The 19,465-nt window shown below is 42.2% G+C and overlaps 3 protein-coding genes across 6 annotated transcripts in view; all 3 read left to right on the top strand.

Moving 5' to 3' along the window:
* Positions 1–882, top strand: part of copb2 (COPI coat complex subunit beta 2) — a 7,058-nt gene extending 6,176 nt beyond the window's left edge. The window contains exons 21-22 of the mRNA XM_035671269.1: positions 202–342; positions 428–882. Coding sequence (XP_035527162.1) covers positions 202–342; positions 428–523 — 237 coding nt within the window. The 3' untranslated portion in view covers positions 524–882. The remainder of the gene's footprint in view (positions 1–201; positions 343–427) is intronic.
* A 1,607-nt stretch (positions 883–2,489) lies between these two features.
* On the top strand, positions 2,490–17,184 carry LOC118334726 (segment polarity protein dishevelled homolog DVL-3-like). Its single transcript, XM_035670777.1, has 15 exons — positions 2,490–2,650; positions 4,305–4,374; positions 7,170–7,285; positions 7,987–8,093; positions 8,367–8,502; positions 9,572–9,662; positions 9,810–9,879; positions 10,144–10,283; positions 10,926–11,002; positions 11,139–11,206; positions 11,352–11,501; positions 13,700–13,831; positions 14,088–14,255; positions 14,411–14,614; positions 15,897–17,184. The coding sequence occupies exons 1-15, from the start codon at positions 2,490–2,492 to the stop codon at positions 16,250–16,252; spliced, it is 2,046 nt and encodes a 681-aa protein (XP_035526670.1). The 3' UTR covers positions 16,253–17,184.
* Positions 17,185–17,951: 767 nt separating this feature from the next.
* The window catches only part of LOC118334724 (AP-2 complex subunit mu-A), a 12,858-nt gene continuing 11,344 nt past the window's right edge, over positions 17,952–19,465 (top strand). For 2 of the 4 annotated variants that reach the window (XM_035670775.1, XM_035670772.1), the window contains exon 1: positions 17,956–18,112. The gene's annotated coding sequence lies outside the window, so the exon portion shown is untranslated. Of the gene's footprint in view, positions 18,113–19,465 lie in introns of all 4 variants that reach the window. The other 2 variants (XM_035670773.1, XM_035670774.1) reach the window with 2 other exon arrangements.

Here is a 19,465-nt window from a genome sequence, read left to right as displayed (position 1 = left end):
TATCTATCTATCTATCTAAACAAAGGGGGTCAGATGCAACTAGCAAATAGTAATTAATATAAAATCAAAGTTTAGTCCTGCCGGCGCCAGAAGTAGTGTTTACCCTCTGCACCTTCTGTAATCTGTCATAACAGGATTTTACAAAGGGTTTAATGGAAACAAGAGGAACTCGGTAATATTCAAATGTATTTATTTTGGCAGATGCAGGATAGTGAGGAGTCGGTGGCAGCAGCTCCTGTTGCTGCAGCAGCTGTAATGTCTTCACTGCCTGAACCTGCTGCTCCTACAAAAGTGGACGAAGAGGAGGAAGTCGCTTTATTCTCAGAGTCACAAAAAGATAAGGTTGGACATTCTTCTGTCTTTGTCTTTTGATTATAGTGTTATAATAATGCCATAATTCTAAAAAGTAATTCTCCTTTGTGTGTAGACTCTGGAGGAGCTCGAGGTGGACCTGGACAATATGGAGCTGGATGACATTGACACCACAGACGTAAACCTTGATGATGACTTTCTGGATGATTGAGACCTGCCTGACCACTGTGCTGCCCAGCACTCTTCAGAGCTTATTTAAAAAAGAAAGAACGAGAAAGAGACCAAACCCCCTTTTTGTATTTGTACGTAAAAATATTATATTGTCATGTCCTACTGGAGTGACAGGATTCAAGTAGATGATGATATGGATAATGTTTTATTCTCAGAAGAAAAGTAGACGGATCATGTCTATTTCAGAATCTCCATTTTGTACACCATTTATTGATTGTTTGAGGAGCGTTCACTAACTGTCCATTAAGCAATGTTATATTTACTCTTCGCTTTGTGTTGTCTGTAATGGAAAATCTAAATTCTTTCAGTCCAATAAACTGAGGTTGCTGTACATATTCACATTTGACGTGAGAGTGTTTCATACTAAACCTTAAAGTGATACTATGATACAGTATACATATATACGACGAGAGAAGCTGAACTGAAGTGGAATAAATGTTTTAACATGTCACTAGTACTATGCCATCCATCGTAATGTGAAGCACATATGGTGTAAACGTGCTCAAGTGGTAATTTGGGGGTGAACCATTAATTAGTCAGTTTGTGTAATTTGTTTTTCCCGCATGTCAAAATAAGCTATGATATGATGACAGATAAAGTACATGTTCTGACTTGCTGAAGAAGAATTAGCTTTAAAATAGGTTATGTCCTTTTAAAGTTAATCCCTTCCTACTGCTGGTGAGACCTCTGCTCAGGTTGGGTGGAGATCTTAGATGGCCCTATGTAGATAAAACACCATAAAGTGCCCTCTACTGTCGCCCAGTGAGTTACAGAATGTGGTAAGTGCGCCCCCCCCAGTGGAGAAAGTGTTTTGCAGTGCCATAGAGGCTGCCCTACATGCTACAAAATTGGTTGGCTTCTAAGGTTAAATAGTTAATAGTTTCCTGCCTTGTTTTCATTAGAGGGGTAGTAGCTTAAATCTGAATCATAAAATAAAATAGTTTTAATCTTAGCCAGCGTTTGGAACTGTGTCATTGTAAATGCGTCATGATTTTCTACGGGTTGAGGCCCGATCACATGCAACTGGTTCATCAGACAGCCTGAGTTCACCACTGGAACCAACTCTTGGTTTCTTCTTGGTTAGATTACAGTGCCATTTAAAATGCATAAGGGCATTTACATGCTGCTTGCAGTTATTACTTTATAGTACGTTTAAGTATTGAGTTTGATAAAATACTAAGAATCTTAAACCCAAATGCTATGAGGAATAAACTTGTTAATATTTCCCAAAGCATACAGAAATAGGCTGTATGTGTGAAGATAAAGTGTACAGAAGAAAATATGATTTTGGTGACCTAGTGACTTTTCCTCAGACATTACCATTTTTTAACCTTTGAACCATTAATCCCACATCGTAATGATTTTACGTCCCTAATGTGGGTGCCCCCCTCTAGCTGCAGGGGCCTGATGCCCTTCTTTGTAGGTCCGCCTCTGTTGACTCATTCACTGCAGCAGTAAAGCTGTCACTCTCCTCCTCTCCTGTGGGTGGCGCCCCTCCGAGACAGGCTTGGACGATTTTGTGCAGTTTCGTGTGCAACAAAGTGCCGAGCTTGGCAGCTAGCGAGAAGAGAAAACCGACTCTTCTGAGGTTGTTTACCTCTCCTGCGTTTTCAAACGGGTTTTTTCCAGTTATTTCTAAGCTTTCGGCGGCATATTGGACGTTTGATACAAACGGGAAGTAACGCGATTCAATCCTCGGACCGTGTTAGGACGCTTTGTGGAGGAGCAAGGTGCTTTTTTTTTTTAACAGAAAGGCAGGCGTAACATCAGCGAGCTGGCGTAGAAAAGAGAGAACCAGGACTACGCAGCGTGTTGGTCAGCCAGGGAGAGCCGGGAGGACCACGGCACACCGCCGCCAGCGCCACGGGGAGTCGGGGCCCGAGAGGGAGCCTGCCAGGCCCTCGGCTTGATGCACCCTGCCTGCCTCGCCTTAGCCGCAGTCCGAGATGGGGGAGACCAAAATTATCTACCACCTCGACGACCAGGAGACACCGTATCTGGTGAAACTGTCGGTGCCGGCGGACAAAGTCACTCTGGCGGACTTCAAAAATGTCCTCAAGAAACCAAATTACAAATTCTTCTTCAAATCCATGGACGATGACTTCGGGTAACTGTTCACGGGTTTATTGTGTTTAACACGGATTCGGCACAACAGCCCCGGGCTTTCTCCGCGGTAGTGCGGCAGGATTAACATTAACTTAGTTCACACCTCGTCCGGCTGTCTTGTCATCAGTTACAGCGTTACCTGGCTGTCGATCATTAGCTAGCTACGTCCATTGCAGTTCCTTTGTTAGCTGCTAGCAGCGTTAGCAGGTCTGTTCAGCGTCCCGACCCGTTTGTTTACATTGCTGCTGGGGCTAGCTTATGCGTCTTGTGCCTTGACTTTGTCTCACCAAGTTTGGTATTTGGCACTTTCACAAACACTCGCCAAAGCCCCGAGTGGCATTTTAAACCTATTTTGTGTGAAGTAAGTTGACAGCGGTGATAATAAGCAGTTGTTGATGGTTGGGACTGTCAGTTCCTGTGTAGCTGATGTATGGTATGTTTCTAGCTAGCAGGCTAATGTCAGAAAGTAAAGGTCCAGTTTGAGTTAGTCGGTGAGTCCAGCAGGCCCCTGCTGTTGTTGTCTGTTAGCCCGAGGAATGCAGAGTTGGACACAGGAATGCCCTGTTCATCACTCTGGCAGCTTTATGAGCGTGTCCTTTTGTGTTAAAACATGGCTGGAAAAGTAGACGTTTATGTTCCTCCAGACAGTGCCCTCCACAGAGGTAAAGAAGAAAAAGAAGGGGGGGGGGGGGGAAATGTACTGTTTTTTAAACATTTCAGCCAGGTTTCCAAAGTTGTTTTTGGCTAAAGTCAAACCAGGGTGGGGCAGCAACTTCTTAACATTTGCAAGTGGGAAAGACATGTTTGGAGAGAACCTACAGCTATTCATGTTGTGAAGAGTGGAGGTATATTCTGTAAATAAACTACTGAAACCTTTACTCTGAGCTGTGGTGTAGGTTGAGCAACCTGCCAAACTGGAATAGCTCTGGGGCTCATATATGCCAAGACTCTTAAAGAAAGTCTCACTCACCGTTACTATTCCTTCCTGTCTGAAAGGCACAGCTAATGTTGTCCCCTCCAGTAGTCTGAGGCTGATTTGCCCTCTGGACTGTTTGGCAAGGTGAATTTAAAGTACCATCTGATTCTTGGCAATCATTCAGTGAGTGGAAAGGTTTGCTGAATATTCACACATTTGAATTGGTTGAAAATGTTCAGGCCAAACCTTGTTTGCCCAGGAAATCTTTACATGCCTCTTGTTGATTTCAGAGCTAAGAGCTTTCCTTTTTAGCAGCCTTTGATGTAAAGACAAACACTATAGACTCCTTTTATATAACACCTGAACAAATGTATTTACGACGGGTTTTCCATGTCTGTGTGGGAAGTCTCTAACATGCAATGGTGTTGGCTGTCCCCCCTGATATTCTGGGATTGTGTTTAACAGTGCTACACTGTAAAATCCTGATTGAAAGATCTGGCATGCAAAATTGAACTGGTTCCTTAATTTACATTGAGTTATGTTGTAATACACAGCAGTATGTGTGTGTAAAAATCGGGTAGTAAGTGTACTATTAAGTCAGCATTGGTTGTCCCAGTTGTCAGTGTCTGTCCCGACTGATGGAGGTATCTCCATTGACTCTAAATGCATGTTTTATTGCCCTGAGAGTGCTTTTGTGTTGGTAAAGGTTTACTGAAACAGAGCTTTGTTCTCTTTACAGGGTGGTAAAGGAGGAAATATCTGACGACAACGCTAAGCTGCCCTGTTTTAATGGACGTGTGGTGTCATGGGTAGGTTCAAAATACATCCTGGAGTAGTTTTCTGATTTGTTTGTCTGTGTTCACTGTATTTGTGTGGGCAAGTGGCTGTGTGGCAACTGCGTGCGTGCATGTATAACAATGATTCCCATCTGTTGACCAGTGACCACAACCATACTCTGTCTCTAGGGAGAGGCCCCCTGCGTCTGTAATAATGTCATTATCACATAATGATCCTAGGAGCCACATACACATGCAAACACCCTGCTCTTGTGTTTTGAAGCACTTTTTAAGAAAATGAGCTGTGATGTTTAAGTATTTTTGTCTTCGCACATGCTAGTTACCAAACGCAACACATACACACGTACTTGCATGTAGTATCTCATTTGTAGGCTCTAAGTAATAATTCTTCTGTCTCCACAACACAAGAGACATCTGGTGCCGGTGCACAGCCTCCCTTCCTCTCTTCTCGACATAGAAATTGGATTAAGAGCAAGTGAAATCACAGGATAGGAGGAAAATACCCCATAACAAAGAGCCTCACTGCATGTCATCTAACAAGAAGATTGAATCTCTCAGGGTGGGGAGAATAAAGTTGAGAGAAAGAGTTTTCTGTGTCTTGATGTGAAAGGCTGATGCATTTGGTTAATTTAGCGCAGTGTGGTTATAATTATAGGGTTTTTTTTCAGAGTCATCAACACAGTGTTATCACTAGATGTGCGTGTATAATCCAGCGCGCTCGTCCTGGTGCGGCCGTCTGTTGTGGTCATTTTCATCAGACTATGTGGAGGTTTGTTTGGCTGTGGTTCAAAGCCAGGCCCCCTCTGTGTGTGTGTGTGTGTGTGTGTGTGTGTGTGTGTTTGAATCTGTTTGTTATCTCTCGGGGGCTGTTGAAATGTTCCACGTACATTGAAATGTTATCTCTGTTACAGTACGTCCATTTGCTTGTCTCCACCGTTCATCTGTTGTTTCAATGACCTGATTGATTGTTCTCTGGGGTCCGAGGGCTTGGCTCGCAATGCTCACGTTCATCACAACAGGCCAGCAGGCAGTACTTTATTGTCAGCTGACAAACAGATTTGGTGTATCACACACTATTATTTACACATTATCTTGGTGCACCTTAACTGCGCTGCTGTAAATACACTTCTCTTCTTTCTGCACATAAAAGTAGCCTGCTTGTCAACTGAAACTTAAACAGTACAAACACAGTATATATGTGTAAACTGCATGAAAGGCTAAACAAAATTAGTATTGGTTCCTTATTCTGTTATCTGTCTACCTTTTATTATGTATGTAGAGGTGTTTTTTGCTCAGTTGCAGCACAAAATAGTTTAACTCCTCTTTTTTTTCTTTTGTCAGGCCATATTTTACTCCTCACGAAACTCTTATGGAACCCACACTTTTGTCAGTTTTCTTTCATTCCAAGTCTCTTTCTCCCTGACTCCATACAGTATGTGTCTTTCTCACTTTCTCTGTTACTCACGCAGACACATTATTCAGAAATTTCCCGTCACCCCAGAAGCTGAACTGAGTCATTCTAGTTGCTCATGGATTTTTCAGTTTGTGTTCAGGGGTGTAAAAGTTCAGTTTTTTTATTGTGTCTGATACAGCTGAAACAATTAATGGAAAAAATGCTCCAGCTTTTGAGGATTTACTGTTTCTCCTTGATGTACAGTTTCCTTTTAAGATCTTTTCTGGTCACATGAAAAGAAGACATTTGAAGACATCACCCAGGAAACTTTTCTCTATTTTTTTTTTTCTAGTCCTAATCATTAAATGTTAAAGAAAATAAATGTTAGTTAAACAGCCCTAGTGTATGGTACTGCTAAACCACCATGGAGAAAACACTGATTAACTTGATAGATGTGATGCCAACATGAAATGTGATTCTAGAAACATAAAAATGAACAGCCCAGCGAGCTCACCCGGTAGAGCTGGCGCCCAGTGTACTAAGTCCTTGCTGCAGCAGCCCAGGGTTAGAATCCGATCTGTGGCCCTTTGCTGCGGGTCATTCCCTCTTTCTCACCCCTTTCCTGTCACTCTTCAGCTGTATATAAAGAACCAGAGATTCTTTGCATCGGACTTTAGTTCAAACAGCTGTATTTTTATCCAATTAAACAACAGATACAGTGTACTAGTTGAAAATGTATGCTATGACACATTTTAGCTACTCTACAGCTGTTAATAGTGGGACAGTTTTCATGTTAGCTTTTAAACTTGCTTTTGCATCCAAATCATGCAAGTACATGCTTCATATCTAATATGGACAACATCCAAGATCCATCGAGATCCATGGAAGATTGGAACAGAAAGATCTTGAGTGAACAGGACTTACGTTCACTGGAATGTGCTGAAAATAAAAGGAAAAAAAAACATGGAAATGTAAACAGCCCAGTATTCGAAATTTACCAGTCAGATAATATCCCCTGAAAACACAGTCATGGTCCATTGGATACCACTTTTTCCCACACTTTGGTAACTTGGGCAACACTGTCAGGTAGACAAATCGCAAGTCTTGGCAGATGCTCTCTTTCACAACTTTTTGAATCCACAGGTGCTTTTGTATAGCTTTGATCTTTCAGCAGGGTATTACAGACAAATGAGTTTTTATGTTAAATTAGTCACTGTAGCCCCTAAATGCTGGTAAGCCTTTAAGCAGTGACATTAAACTGCAGATACCACCCAGCCATTGGCTATGGTGTAGTGTAAACACAGTAGTGCTCTGACGTGGGTCTGCTGCCCACTTGTTCTGTCTTTAATGTATTCTTCCCTCATGAGTGTTTGCCTCGTCCCTCTGACTGACCTGATTCTCTGTCTGTTGACAGTTGGTGTCTGGAGACGGGGCCCACACAGATGCAGGCTCAGTGGCAGATAGTTTAGAGGCGGCACCCCCTCTGGAGAGGACCGGGGGCATCGGAGACTCAAGACCACCTTCTTATCAGTCAGTATATTCAGAAAAGACTTTGTGGAGTTTTTCTTTTAGTCTGCAATAAGGAGATTCTGTGTGTGTGTGTGTGTGTGTGTGTGTGTTAGTTAAAGAGAGAGATGCCATGCGTACTTTGTGTTTGGCTCTGTGCATGTGTAATGAATGAGTCCTTCTGTGTTTCCTAATAAGTGCAGAAACAGAGGAAACAGCAAATTGAATGGGAAAAGTATGACACCTTGTGACTGTCTAGGAGGAAACAAAATCTATCTTTTTTCTTCTACCCGTTTATCATTAAGTTATCTCCATTCTGCAAAATGAATCAGCCATTTTTTATTTTAATTTTTAATTATTTAATATATTTGTGAAAAAGAATCTAGTATAGTCAAAGCAAGTTTTCTCATTTGTAAGTGCAGATTGGCTCAAAGTGTAGGGTGTGTGTATAAGACACATGATAGTAATGAAAAGAAACTCTGAAATAAGTCAACAAGACAACAAGTGCAATTCCTGCCAAATTTTCAATTAAAGAGTTCAACCTCAAGTAACGGAGCCAGAGAAGGCTTTATACTCTGCACAGTTTGTGAAGTGATTCTAACAAGAAGCCTTTAATATAAACTTTTGTTTTAGAGGCTGTGAAGGGAGGTTTACTGCCTTGATAGCAATGCGGTGTATCTCTTTTTACTTTTTAACTCTGACCTCTCTGCTGTCTCTGTCTGAAGTGGGAAAGCAGCAAGCGGTCGGGACAGTTTGGACAATGACACAGAGACTGGCTCCATGGTGTCGCAGAGGAGGGAGAGGCCGCGGCGGAAACACACTAACGACCACGGTCAGAAAAGATGTTTGCTGCATTGTGATTTTGTTTTTCTCATTGTACTGTGTGTATCAGTTTTATTTCCATTGTATTCACAACTCGCCAATGTTGTTTACATGTGCATTTAAAAAAAAAAGAGCATGGAATTCACTGAGTTGTGATTGTATCGGAAACCTCTAGTTAGTAGTAATCTATCAATAATTGAGGGGGTTATTTTCTCTAAGCTTCGCACACACACGCCTTGTTGTATACATGTGTCATCCTGATTGTAATGCTGTCCCACTGCAGGTGGAAGACAGAACGGCTACTCATCGCGGGGAATGGGACGCGGGGGCGCAGAGTACGACAGCTGCTCGTCCTTCATGAGCAGCGAGCTGGAGTCTACTTCCTGCTTTGATTCAGAGGATGATGACGCAACCAGCAGGTCAGATGTCCTGTACAGCTCTTCATCTTTTTCTTCATAAGTGCAGTTCCCAATGAAAACAGGATTTTGGCTTGAGGAATACATCTGGTATTGCAGTCGATGGGTCTTGGCAGAGATTAGTGCAATCTAATTGTCTGGTGGGTTTTGTGGTTACCCCCCTGGGTCCTCCACCAGGATCCGTAGAAATATCTGCAACCCACTTTAGAGGCTCCGCTGTTCTCAGTCTTCTGGTATCTGCCAAGATTGTTTTTCCTGTTGATTCAGCTCTTAATAGATCTGGATAAAACCTTCATCAGTGTATGAGTTTCCCTGTACCACAGCAAAAAATCTGGATATTGGTGTCAACAGGTGTTTTTATTTATGACATCATCTGTCGGGGTTTTTAAGCTTACTTCAGGTATACAATTAATTGATGTGGTATAATTTCTTTAGTCAAGCAGACATTTAGCAATAACTATTTGTTTTTAGTTTATATGTTACATGATTTCCATATTTGTGTACATAGGTGTAGTGGTACTTTGATAAATGGGTATACTTATTTATGCCCCCAATTTGTTTTTAAAGCGGCCCATCTAGAAAAGGATTAACACCTTGTGTTACAAGCAGTGGCAAGACTACTCTTTCATGTTAAGCTTGCCCAGAAATGGGTCAGTAGTATTTTCACATTGTCACTTAACATGTGCTGCTTGACTACTGGGAGAAAGGATCATTATAAAATCAACATTAGCTACAGAAGAAGTGCAGATTTTGCAGTGTCAGTACTGGCTCACAGATGGGTGAGAACTACATAATTATGAATTTTAGTGAAGTATCCTTATGTTCCTTCCTTATTTACTCCATCCACTCACAAAAGTTGGACATGTATGTTATGCATTGCCATCCTAGGAAAAATAAATTCAGCTCACAGAACATTACTGAATGATGCACATCAAAGGGGATTTAGAAATGGGTATACCAAGTGCTGACTGAAAATAAGTGGGTATACTCCATATACTTTGTATACCATGCACTACACCACAGTGGTGTATAGTTTCTAAAATATATGGTTTTATTCTTTTCTTGTACTTAGATTTAGCAGCTCCACTGAGCAGAGCTCCTCTCGCCTAATGAGACGACACCGCCGTCGCCGACGAAAACCTAAGGCCTCCAATATGGACAGGGTGAGGTCACACACACCTTGCATGTACAGGACTGTAAATCAGCCTCAAACTTCTTTATTAAAATTGTGTTCCAGTTTGTGACTTTTGTTTCATACTATTTATTCATATTTATTTCCTCTCCAAATCTTTTATCATTCTTCCTTCCAGTCTTCATCATTCAGCAGCATCACAGACTCCACCATGTCTCTGAACATCATCACTGTCACTCTCAACATGGGTAAGTGGCCATGTGCAAACTGCACACAGAATGCAGTTTGATTTGTTGGGATAAATAGACTTAATAATAAATAGACTTCTTAAAAAAGCCTCCTTATCACACACTGAACCCAAGTTCAAAAATTCCTTTCACCAGACAGGAAATTCTGCAGATATAATGAGTTTGTTCCATATTGATGCAGGTCGTCATCTTTTCCTTTCTTTACCTTTACCACTGCTTCACTTAACTCTTGGATACATACATGTGTGTTCCTCTCCTCTTCAGAGAAGTACAACTTCTTGGGTATCAGCATTGTGGGTCAGAGTAATGAGAGGGGAGATGGTGGAATCTACATTGGCTCGATCATGAAGGGAGGAGCTGTGGCTGCAGATGGACGCATAGAGCCCGGGGACATGCTGTTGCAGGTGTGTGAGAGAGAGAGAGAGAGAGAGAGAGAGAGAAAAACATGTGTGTCTGTGCATAACTGGGACGTGGAAAAGCAAAGTAAGTTTGCGTGTGTGTAGGTCGGTCGTTGGTTTACTGCCAGCACCTGCCAATGAAAGGACTTAGTAATGTGCGACCAGTTGAAGGGTTTTCATTTAGATGGCCTTATGTAAAATAATTTAAAAAACCTATTTATATACTACGATTAACTATAATTTAACATTTCTACAAAATGTATTGTATTCCAGTCTGATGTCTCTTTCCACTCATTCTCATTGCTACGTTTTCTGTGTTATTACATTATAATATAATGTATATTTGTCACACTGTATGGCAAGATGTCTCAGTCAGTTGTCTTTATGGATCTAATGATCATTTCCCATTGCCATTATTTGTTTATTTGTAACCCACTTCTGAATTTTAATATGATGTGCCATGTTTAACAGTCACTCCCACTAATAGCTTTGTGTGATGGGATTGGATGGGAACAACTGTAGGTCTGAAAAAGGTTTATACTTTTGTAGCAATACAGCAACTTGGTGCCAATGCTTTATTGTCATAATGAATTGTATTTTTGCACAAATATATCTTTACAACCCTTCTATAACTTGTATTCCCTGTAGGTGAATGACATAAACTTCGAGAACATGAGTAATGATGACGCAGTCCGAGTGCTGCGGGACATTGTGCACAAGCCGGGGTAAGCAGCACACATTAATACATACATATTCTTTAACAGCAATAAATAAAGAGACTTTCTTTCATAAAACACAGGTACAAAACAAGGACTACTAAAGTTGAAGCTAAAACTGTTATTTGTATCTGTTTGTTACCAGACCCATTACCCTGACAGTGGCCAAGTGTTGGGACCCAAACCCTCGGAGCTGCTTCGCTCTGCCTAGGAGTGAGTGTTTGACTCTTGTTCCTTTTGTCCTTTTCATTTCAGTAAGATGCATACCCGCAAATACATGCAGAGCCATGTGTTTTGATATGTGTTACTCAAGTAATATCATCAGCTCTAACTGCGTACCGTACGTTTGATTCAACAGGTGAGCCGATCCGACCCATCGACCCCGCCGCGTGGGTGTCTCACACTGCGGCCATGACTGGGGTATACCCTGCGTATGGCATGAGCCCCTCCATGAGCACCGTCACCTCCACCAGCTCCTCCATCAGCAGCTCTATCCCTGAGACTGAACGTGAGTCACATCAGCCCCTGCAGCTTTCTGTTATGGCGCAGTTATTTAAAACATCTTACAGCCGACCTTAACTCTTAGTCACAGTTTTCCATTCACTTTTCTTTTGTCACGATAAAAATCTTTGCTCGCGTTCTTCCCCCCTTTTTGTATTTGCAAAGTACTTCTTTGTTTTACTGTCCCTCTCTTTCTCTCTGTCAGAGAACCTACTTGTTAGAGTACTTTTTATAAATTTGACTGTTTATACGATGATGAGGTGAGTCCCCCAGGTTTTTTAATGTTTCAGGATTTCACCTTTTGAACGTTCAGCTCTCAATTTGGAGCCCAGTCTCTCCACCCTCCAAAAATGCAGTAAATTCAGTATCTTCCTCAGTAAATCTCAGTGTTAAGTGTGGCCCTGCCCTCTCACTGCATTCCTGTGACTACTCTCTGTTCCAGCTTTTACTGTGTTCAGCTTCACAACTTCCATCTGCTCAATAACTCTTGTCAAAACTAAGCCATAACTCACAACTCTCATCTTCCCTGTAATCTTTGGAAAGACAGTGGTGTTTTTTCTTTCTTTCTGGAGAACAGTCTTTCTTCTCTCAACACACTTTCTTAACCAAATTGATGTGATTCACATTTTTGTAGATTTTCCCTCTCAGACAGAACATAAATTTCACGTGAACACTGAAAAAAGTCTAAATCATTTAAACACTGAAAAAAATAATACTGTTGCATCTTGCATTTCTGGCTGCAATTTCTGGTTTAATGCTGCATTTTTCATATACTTTGGATAATTGGCGAACCGTATTCTTGCCAGGAGTTATTTCAAGTGCAGCTACAGTGGAGTTGTAAAAATAAATGTAACCTAAAATATCACTGCCTCACGATCAGAGCAATGGCTTCTTTCCACGCTCACTATTTTCTATTTTTCGCTCAGTGTTCAACGATAATACAGGGAAAAATCTATCGTGGACAGGATCCGTTCAACCATTTCTCCTTTGATTAAAAACCTCAACAGTACATAATGCAATGCAGCCAAAAACTTAAAAGGCTGAGTTTTGCATAAAGGCTTTGACTGTTACTGCAGCTGCAAAGCATCACATTGAAACGTCAGGGTAAGTCAAGTTTATCGGAGGAAAAACAAGTATTATTGTGTTTGCAAATGCTGAAAGCATTTAAAGGTCTGCTGTGGAACATTTAGGAGGATCTTTTGGCAGAAATGAAATAATTTTCATAGGTATTTTTTAATTGGTGTATAATAACCTGGAAAAAATACATTTTTTTTTTGTTACCTTAGAATGAGACGTTTTTATCTACAAAGGGAGCAGGTCCTCTTTAGGTCCTACTTTACAGTAGCCCAGAACAGACAAAACAAATACTGGCTCTCTCATAGTTTCTCCTACATGCTTGGAAGGCGAGGGTGAGGTGAGCTGTAGTTGCAGTGTGATACCTCACCGCTACATGCCACTAAATCCCATACACTGGTTGTTTTAAAGTAGAGGTACGAAAAAATATTTTTCAGGTACTAAATAAGTTTTTAATTCTCTTTCCTCTTTGAGGATTAGAAATATATTTATTAATTCACTTCTGCGTCTTAATAAGTTATTGCAAACTGAAAAAATAAAGTAATTTTTATTTGAAATAAGGGAAATCACTGATTGAAGCAGAGGTACTTTATACAGGTTGAGGAACACTAAACGGTAAACTACAACACTTTCTAAAAACATATTATGTAGGAATGCAGTGAACGTTAGTGAGATGAAGTGTAACAGTATAATAGTATCCTAGGGAGGACATTTAATTCAATATGATTAGGCTTTTGTTGGGGTTTTGACAAGACCAGCTCGGTTGTAGTCCAATTCAAACAAAAATCCAGCCTAATCCAGTTTGATTCATGATCAAGACAGAACGGGGGTCAAATTGCAGCCCAGACCACAGGAAACCAAATGTTATTTGAGGCAAATTCCAAAACAGACCAACACTTTTGAAGTTGTCTAGATACAGTAACAGCACTCAGCTGTGCTTTCATTAAATTTGTAGGAAACCAAAACAAACACAATAATAAGCAAGAATAATCAGTTGTCCTTTTGAACAGATTCAGTGGGGATAAAAAAGTCAGATTTGCAACAGATCCGACGCAAACTATGTGAACCCTGACGGGATCGTACGGTTAGCTCCCATGGTAAAATGTATGTGTGTCCTCTGATCTTTCCCAGGATTCGATGACTTCCACCTCTCCATCCACAGTGATATGGCAACAGTTGCTAAGGCCATGGCCTGTCCAGAGTCAGGTCTGGAGGTGCGGGACAGGATGTGGCTCAAGATTACCATCGCTAACGCCTTTATTGGTATGTCCGTGAAAGCAGAGAGCGTGGTCATCAGCATGCACTCCCATCTCTGTTGTGTGTCAGTGATGTGGCTGAAATGATGCCTTGTATGGTGTTGATTGTCTGATTTGTCATTTATGAAAAATTTCATCAGTTTCTGAAAAATAAATAAATTTGGATGTTATTCTGTATTACAAAGGTTACAGAACGTGATGAAACTGTAAAATTCACAATGACAGGTCCAGCACCTAAGATGTGTCTGTGTTTGTGTCGTCAGGTTCTGATGTGGTGGACTGGCTCTTCCATCATGTGGAAGGGTTCTCAGATCGCAGAGAAGCCCGTAAATATGCCAGCAACCTGCTGAAGGCCGGCTACATCCGACACACTGTCAACAAGATCACCTTCTCTGAACAGTGTTACTATATCTTTGGAGACCTCTGTGGCAGTAAGTAAATCTGCTATGATATATGTTATATAATATAGTATCTGTGCTTCCTGTAATGTCTATACAGTCAGCTGTAGAGTAAAGCAAGACAGACTGCCTACAAACGGAGTGTTACTGTGGGAGTCTAAATCCGTTCGTTCTTTTATCTCCCTCAGACATGACCCACCTGTCTCTCCATGACCACGACGGTTCCAGTGGAGGCGCCTCAGATCAGGACACTCTCCCCCCTCTACCACATCCCGGGGCAGCCCCCTGGCCCATGGCCCTGCCCTACCAGTTCCCTATTCCACACCCATACGACCTGCCACAGCCCTTCCATGGTGGACCAGGTGCAGGCAGTGCAGGAAGTCAGCACAGTGGTGAGTAGTCACAACATACCGTGTGTGTTCATCGCCACTGACAGTCGAGTGTTCTTCACAAAGAACCGCAGCAGTAGTGAACTTGAATTCATGTCAGTAACAACAGATTTTGATGATACGACATTTTCATGGTAGAAGAAGTATCAAAATGCTCATAGAAACTTCTCCAATTGCTGCAGATTCCTTTTCTCCATTATCTGTATGCTGCACCAAAATGTGATACTTTTGCTGTTACTCAAGAGCAACACAGAAACAGCAAAACATTAGTTAGAATCTTTGTAACTGATAAGAATTCATGCAAGAAACAGTAGTTTATGTTTTGTGAAGAAACAAACTACACACCTTTTAACAACCTCTTTTTCAAGCCTACAGAAACTTGAAAAATAAATTCAGAGGGGTTTTGGCTGAAGGGTAAATTTATACACCAACATTTTGGGGTTTGACAGCCTGTTTGCTGTCTTACCCAAGCCAGACAAGAATATCAACATACATATTATCTCCACACTTTGTATACAGTTATAGCATGTTCAAATGAGCCTACTTTAAAGACTTGACGGAAACAGCTTAGAAAAACATCCCGTCCAACAGCTCCAAAGCTGCCTTATTTTCATGTTCTATTTTGTGTATTTAACGTGTAGAAATAGAAAACCAGACATTGTGGTTTTAGGAGCCGTTTGCTTACGCAATGGAGATATTTACTGACCAACAACAGCTGGGCCCACTGACTGCACAAAACATCTCAGACATCCTGTCCTCATTTTGTGGTTGCACACTACCACTGGATTTATTGCTGAATAGTGACTCCAGGTTACACGTTAAGTTTTATATTCGTTATATTTGTTATGTGTATTTTATTCATTTTAAAGTTGGTGATAAGCTAGTCCCAGAACTAGACGTATCTAAAACATGCAATCTCACACACTCACAATCTGTCTGTGAGTTTGCTTCTCAAAATGTCAGAAAGCTCTTTTAAGAGCAGAAACTGAAGAATTTGCCTCAAAAGCAAGCAAGCAAGCTATTTGTGGTAATAAAATGAAAACATGTAATTGCCTTCAGTAATAGCTAAGCTTTGCTGTGAAAGGCAGTGAATGCTCAGTGACCATGTCTGCATTAGTCATGCAGCTCTCCTGAGAGTCTCCACAAACTGGGTCAGTACTGCCTGCGTTACTTCACTGACGCCCAGATGGGAGTGAGTGGCTCATGTAGGTCACATTTAGATTTAAATGTAAATGTAATGTGTATATTTCACTATTAATCATTGCCTCTTGCACTCTGTCTACAGGAAGCAGTGGTTCTAACTGCAGTAAGAACGAGAAGAAGTCCGGCGGCAGTGGCAGTGAAACTGAGATCAGGAGCCACCGAGCTCCAAGCGAGCGCTCGGTGGCTCCCCCTAGTGAGCGAAGCGTCCGTAGCTCCGTCAGCCACCGCAGTGCCAACTCTCACTCAATAGCATATGGTCCTGGCCTTGTCTATGGTCCCCCTGGCCTGCCCCCCCAGCCCCCACATCTGTCTACAGCTGCACCTGGCGCCCCACCGGGCAGAGAGCTCGCCTCCGTGCCACCTGAGCTCACTGCCTCACGCCAGTCTCTGCGCCTGGCGGTGGGCAATGCCGGAGAGTTCTTTGTTGATGTGATGTAGCGCAAGTTGTTGGCTGACAATGAAGTAGCAGATTGGGTTGAGGTCGACAGCATGATGGGACCGGAGGGAGGGAGGGAGGGAAGATTGCAAAAGCTGTAACCCAAGACCTTGATTCCACTCTCCTGAAATCAGAAATGGAACCCACCCCTGTTGTTTATGCTGAGGGAAAATGTTCCTCCTCTCTTGTGCTTTTCTTCCTTGTAGTAGTGGCCATACTTTCTTCAGTGAAGAAACCCCCTCGCTCAAGATGGAACCAAAGCGCCTCGCTCAGTTTCCGCTCCTCGGCGGGGAAGAGTTTGCATGAGGACAAAGAGAAGGAGAGAGGGGGGGAGGCAGTGGAAACGGACAGCTGGGGAAGATGACTCAGCCCTTTTTTTACATGGATGTTTTTCATTTGTTCTCTTCACTCTTCCCTCCTCTCTGCCTTCCTTATCTAAACTTCTGTGTCCTCCCCCACCCGTGTTCACGCCAAAACTGAGAGAAAGAAGCTTCTTCCCTCCTTCTGTACTTTCAGTTCCCCTGACTTCTAACGAGAAAAAAAAAAACCCTGAAAGAAAGCTGACATGAACACTAACTGTTAACCTTATTCAGACTTTTTAAATGTTTGCTTGACTTGAGAGAGAAAGAAATGGAAAAATGTGTATGTAGTGCAAGAGAATTGCAGTCCTTCTTACTGTAAGAATGCATTTGTTTTATTATATACGTAGTTGGTCACAACTAGATTCATTTTTCAACGCTTAACATGAGCATCCAGCTTCAAGAGTCATTTTTACACTACTCAGCTGCATTTTCATCTGTTAACCAGAGCATTTTAAGACTCTGTGTTGTGATAATGTATAATGGAAAAAAAATTTCTTACCATGTCTTTCACACTACTCTTTTATCAAGGAAAAAAATGTCTTTTTATTTATAAATATAGTTTTATGACTTAACTTTGCTGTTTTCTGTTGTGTCTTTGAGTGTTTGTGAAACTTTGCAGCCTAGTTTTGTGTGTGTGTGTGTGTGTGTGTGTGTGTGTGTGTTTCCGTTTCCATGTTACCTAAGGTCATATTTGCATTAAAAGGGGGTTGATGCCAGACTGTCCAAAATCAGGAATGTGAAGGTTAGGCAATCTGCTGCACAGATGAGTGTGTGTGGGCTGTGGGTGTGTGCATGAGATCAGCCTGTGTGCATTTAGATTTGCCTCCAAACTGAATGACCCTTTGCAAAATGTTCCCTGTGGTTAAAGGGGGGGGAACTCCTGTAGAGAGGCGATTTGATTCAACCTGGACCAAAAAAAAGAGTTGAATCAGATGGACTCCACAGGACAGAATAAAATAAGACCACCCACACAACCATTAGTTTAAAGGACAACCATTTCCTGTTTCCATACAGGGAATCGGTTGTCTTGCTCCCATTCAGTGAAGGTGGAAGTTTAAAGGCAACTATCTGCCTCTGCAGCTGAAAAGCAATCCCACTGTATTACTCAAGAACATTTAGGAAGTAAGTTGGATACACGCCAACATGGTCCCAAATCCACTTTTTAAAAGGGAACTATCACACCGCGCTGCCTCGCAAAGCTCTCACACACACAACACCTAATGAAACTACCATGACACTAATAATAATTGGCCAGTAGCTTCTGTAGCTTATCATAACAAGGCCTGGGTGCGGTTTACACACCGCTCCAGCCGCGCCTTTTCCTGTCACAGCGGAACGGCTGTGCGTAAGGACGGCGGGTCAGCTGACAGCTATCAGAGGAGCAGGAGGAAGGAGCGGAATTAGCGGGTGTGTGAACTGGGAAGCCGCTGGATCCTGACACAGGCTATATCCGAGTCAAACGGGGAGCGAAAGACTGGTGGCGTTCGTGAGAGAACTCGGGTAAGTTCACCAAAGTCGGGACGGTTACACGTTTTCTCGTCAAAATGATGGACTGTAGCCCGGTAACCGTTTAGGAAAGCCGGTGAGACGGTTTCAACCGGGGGCGATGCTAACGTTAGCAATGTTAGCCGCCGCTCCGTTAGCTAACGTCAAGCTAGCAGCGGCGACCGGTATGATAACGGAAGGAGGCGTTTTTTTCCCTTCAAAGTAAAAGCATACTGTGTGTAATACCTGCAGTTTATGAGCGATTAAACGTCACCGTGATTGGTCGGTGATACTTACTCAAATTTGATTATTATTAGTTATATAATTAGTAGTATTGCTTGTAAAAATGGTCGTCAAGCGGTCTGATTTTCTTTGTACCGGAAGTCCATTTAAAATCCCGCACGGCTCGACGCTGGTTCGCTGAACACCACCGCCAGCTAGACAGCTATCTTAAGCTAAATTAGCTAGCTACCTCTTACTCGGTGTATTCTCCATCACTTTGATCTTAGCTGAAGGTCACGTCTTCATCGATTGCTGTAGCCACTTAAGGGCGTTTAAAACAAAGCGTCTCAAGCATACGTGTCCCTCTTCGGTCGAGGAACAAATGAGGAAAATATGAAAAATGTATGAACGGTGGGAAATGGCCCGAGTGAGCAGACATCTTGACTTCGGCCAATAAAAGGGCGATTAAACCCGCTCAGGTCGTGTGCACGGTTTATTCGGTCACGACTCGCCAGTGTCCAAATGGGAAATGATTTTACTACTGCTCGGCCTGTGATCGTGTTGTATACTTCCTCTAAGCACCGTGTGTTTGAGTTGTCTGGCCTCTGTCTTCGAGGAATTTCAAGCATGTCCTTCATCCCCTGGTTTCCAGAAGCTTCATTCTTCAATGAGGGCAAACTCCTGTGAATTGTTGGTCTCTGAGCCATAAACACTTAACACTTATTGTACAACAACTTCACTGCCTCCAAATTTAATTCGCTGTCTTGGTTTTAATCCTAATTCTGGCTTCATATTTAGTCTAATCAGATCCAGACTGCATCTGGTAGTAAATGCAGTATCCCAGTAAGAGCAACAGATTTGTAGCTGTCTACCTGGTGACATCCTGCTTCACACTGGCGGCTGTTAATCTCCTGTTAATCTTACTTTGGAAGAAAACAAGGAATTGACTGTGGTCAGGGTGTTGGTAGTGGAGTCATTTTAGCCTGTATTTGAGTGATATTTGGTTCATGGATGTATATGCACGTATAAACAATGAGTCACCACAGTGGGGCAGCTGCAGGGTATCTTCAATTGGCAATAGAGTGATGTGTGTGTGTGTGTGTGTGTGTGTGTGTGTGAGGGAGGGAGAGGGAGAGGGAGAGGGAG

This window comes from Morone saxatilis, unplaced genomic scaffold (genome assembly GCF_004916995.1).
Source record: "Morone saxatilis isolate NCDOM2014 unplaced genomic scaffold, NCSU_SB_2.0 Contig23, whole genome shotgun sequence".
In the NCBI taxonomy this organism is placed as follows: Eukaryota; Metazoa; Chordata; class Actinopteri; family Moronidae; genus Morone; species Morone saxatilis.
Note: the sequence above shows the minus strand (reverse complement) of the source record. Positions and strands in the feature narration are given on the sequence as shown.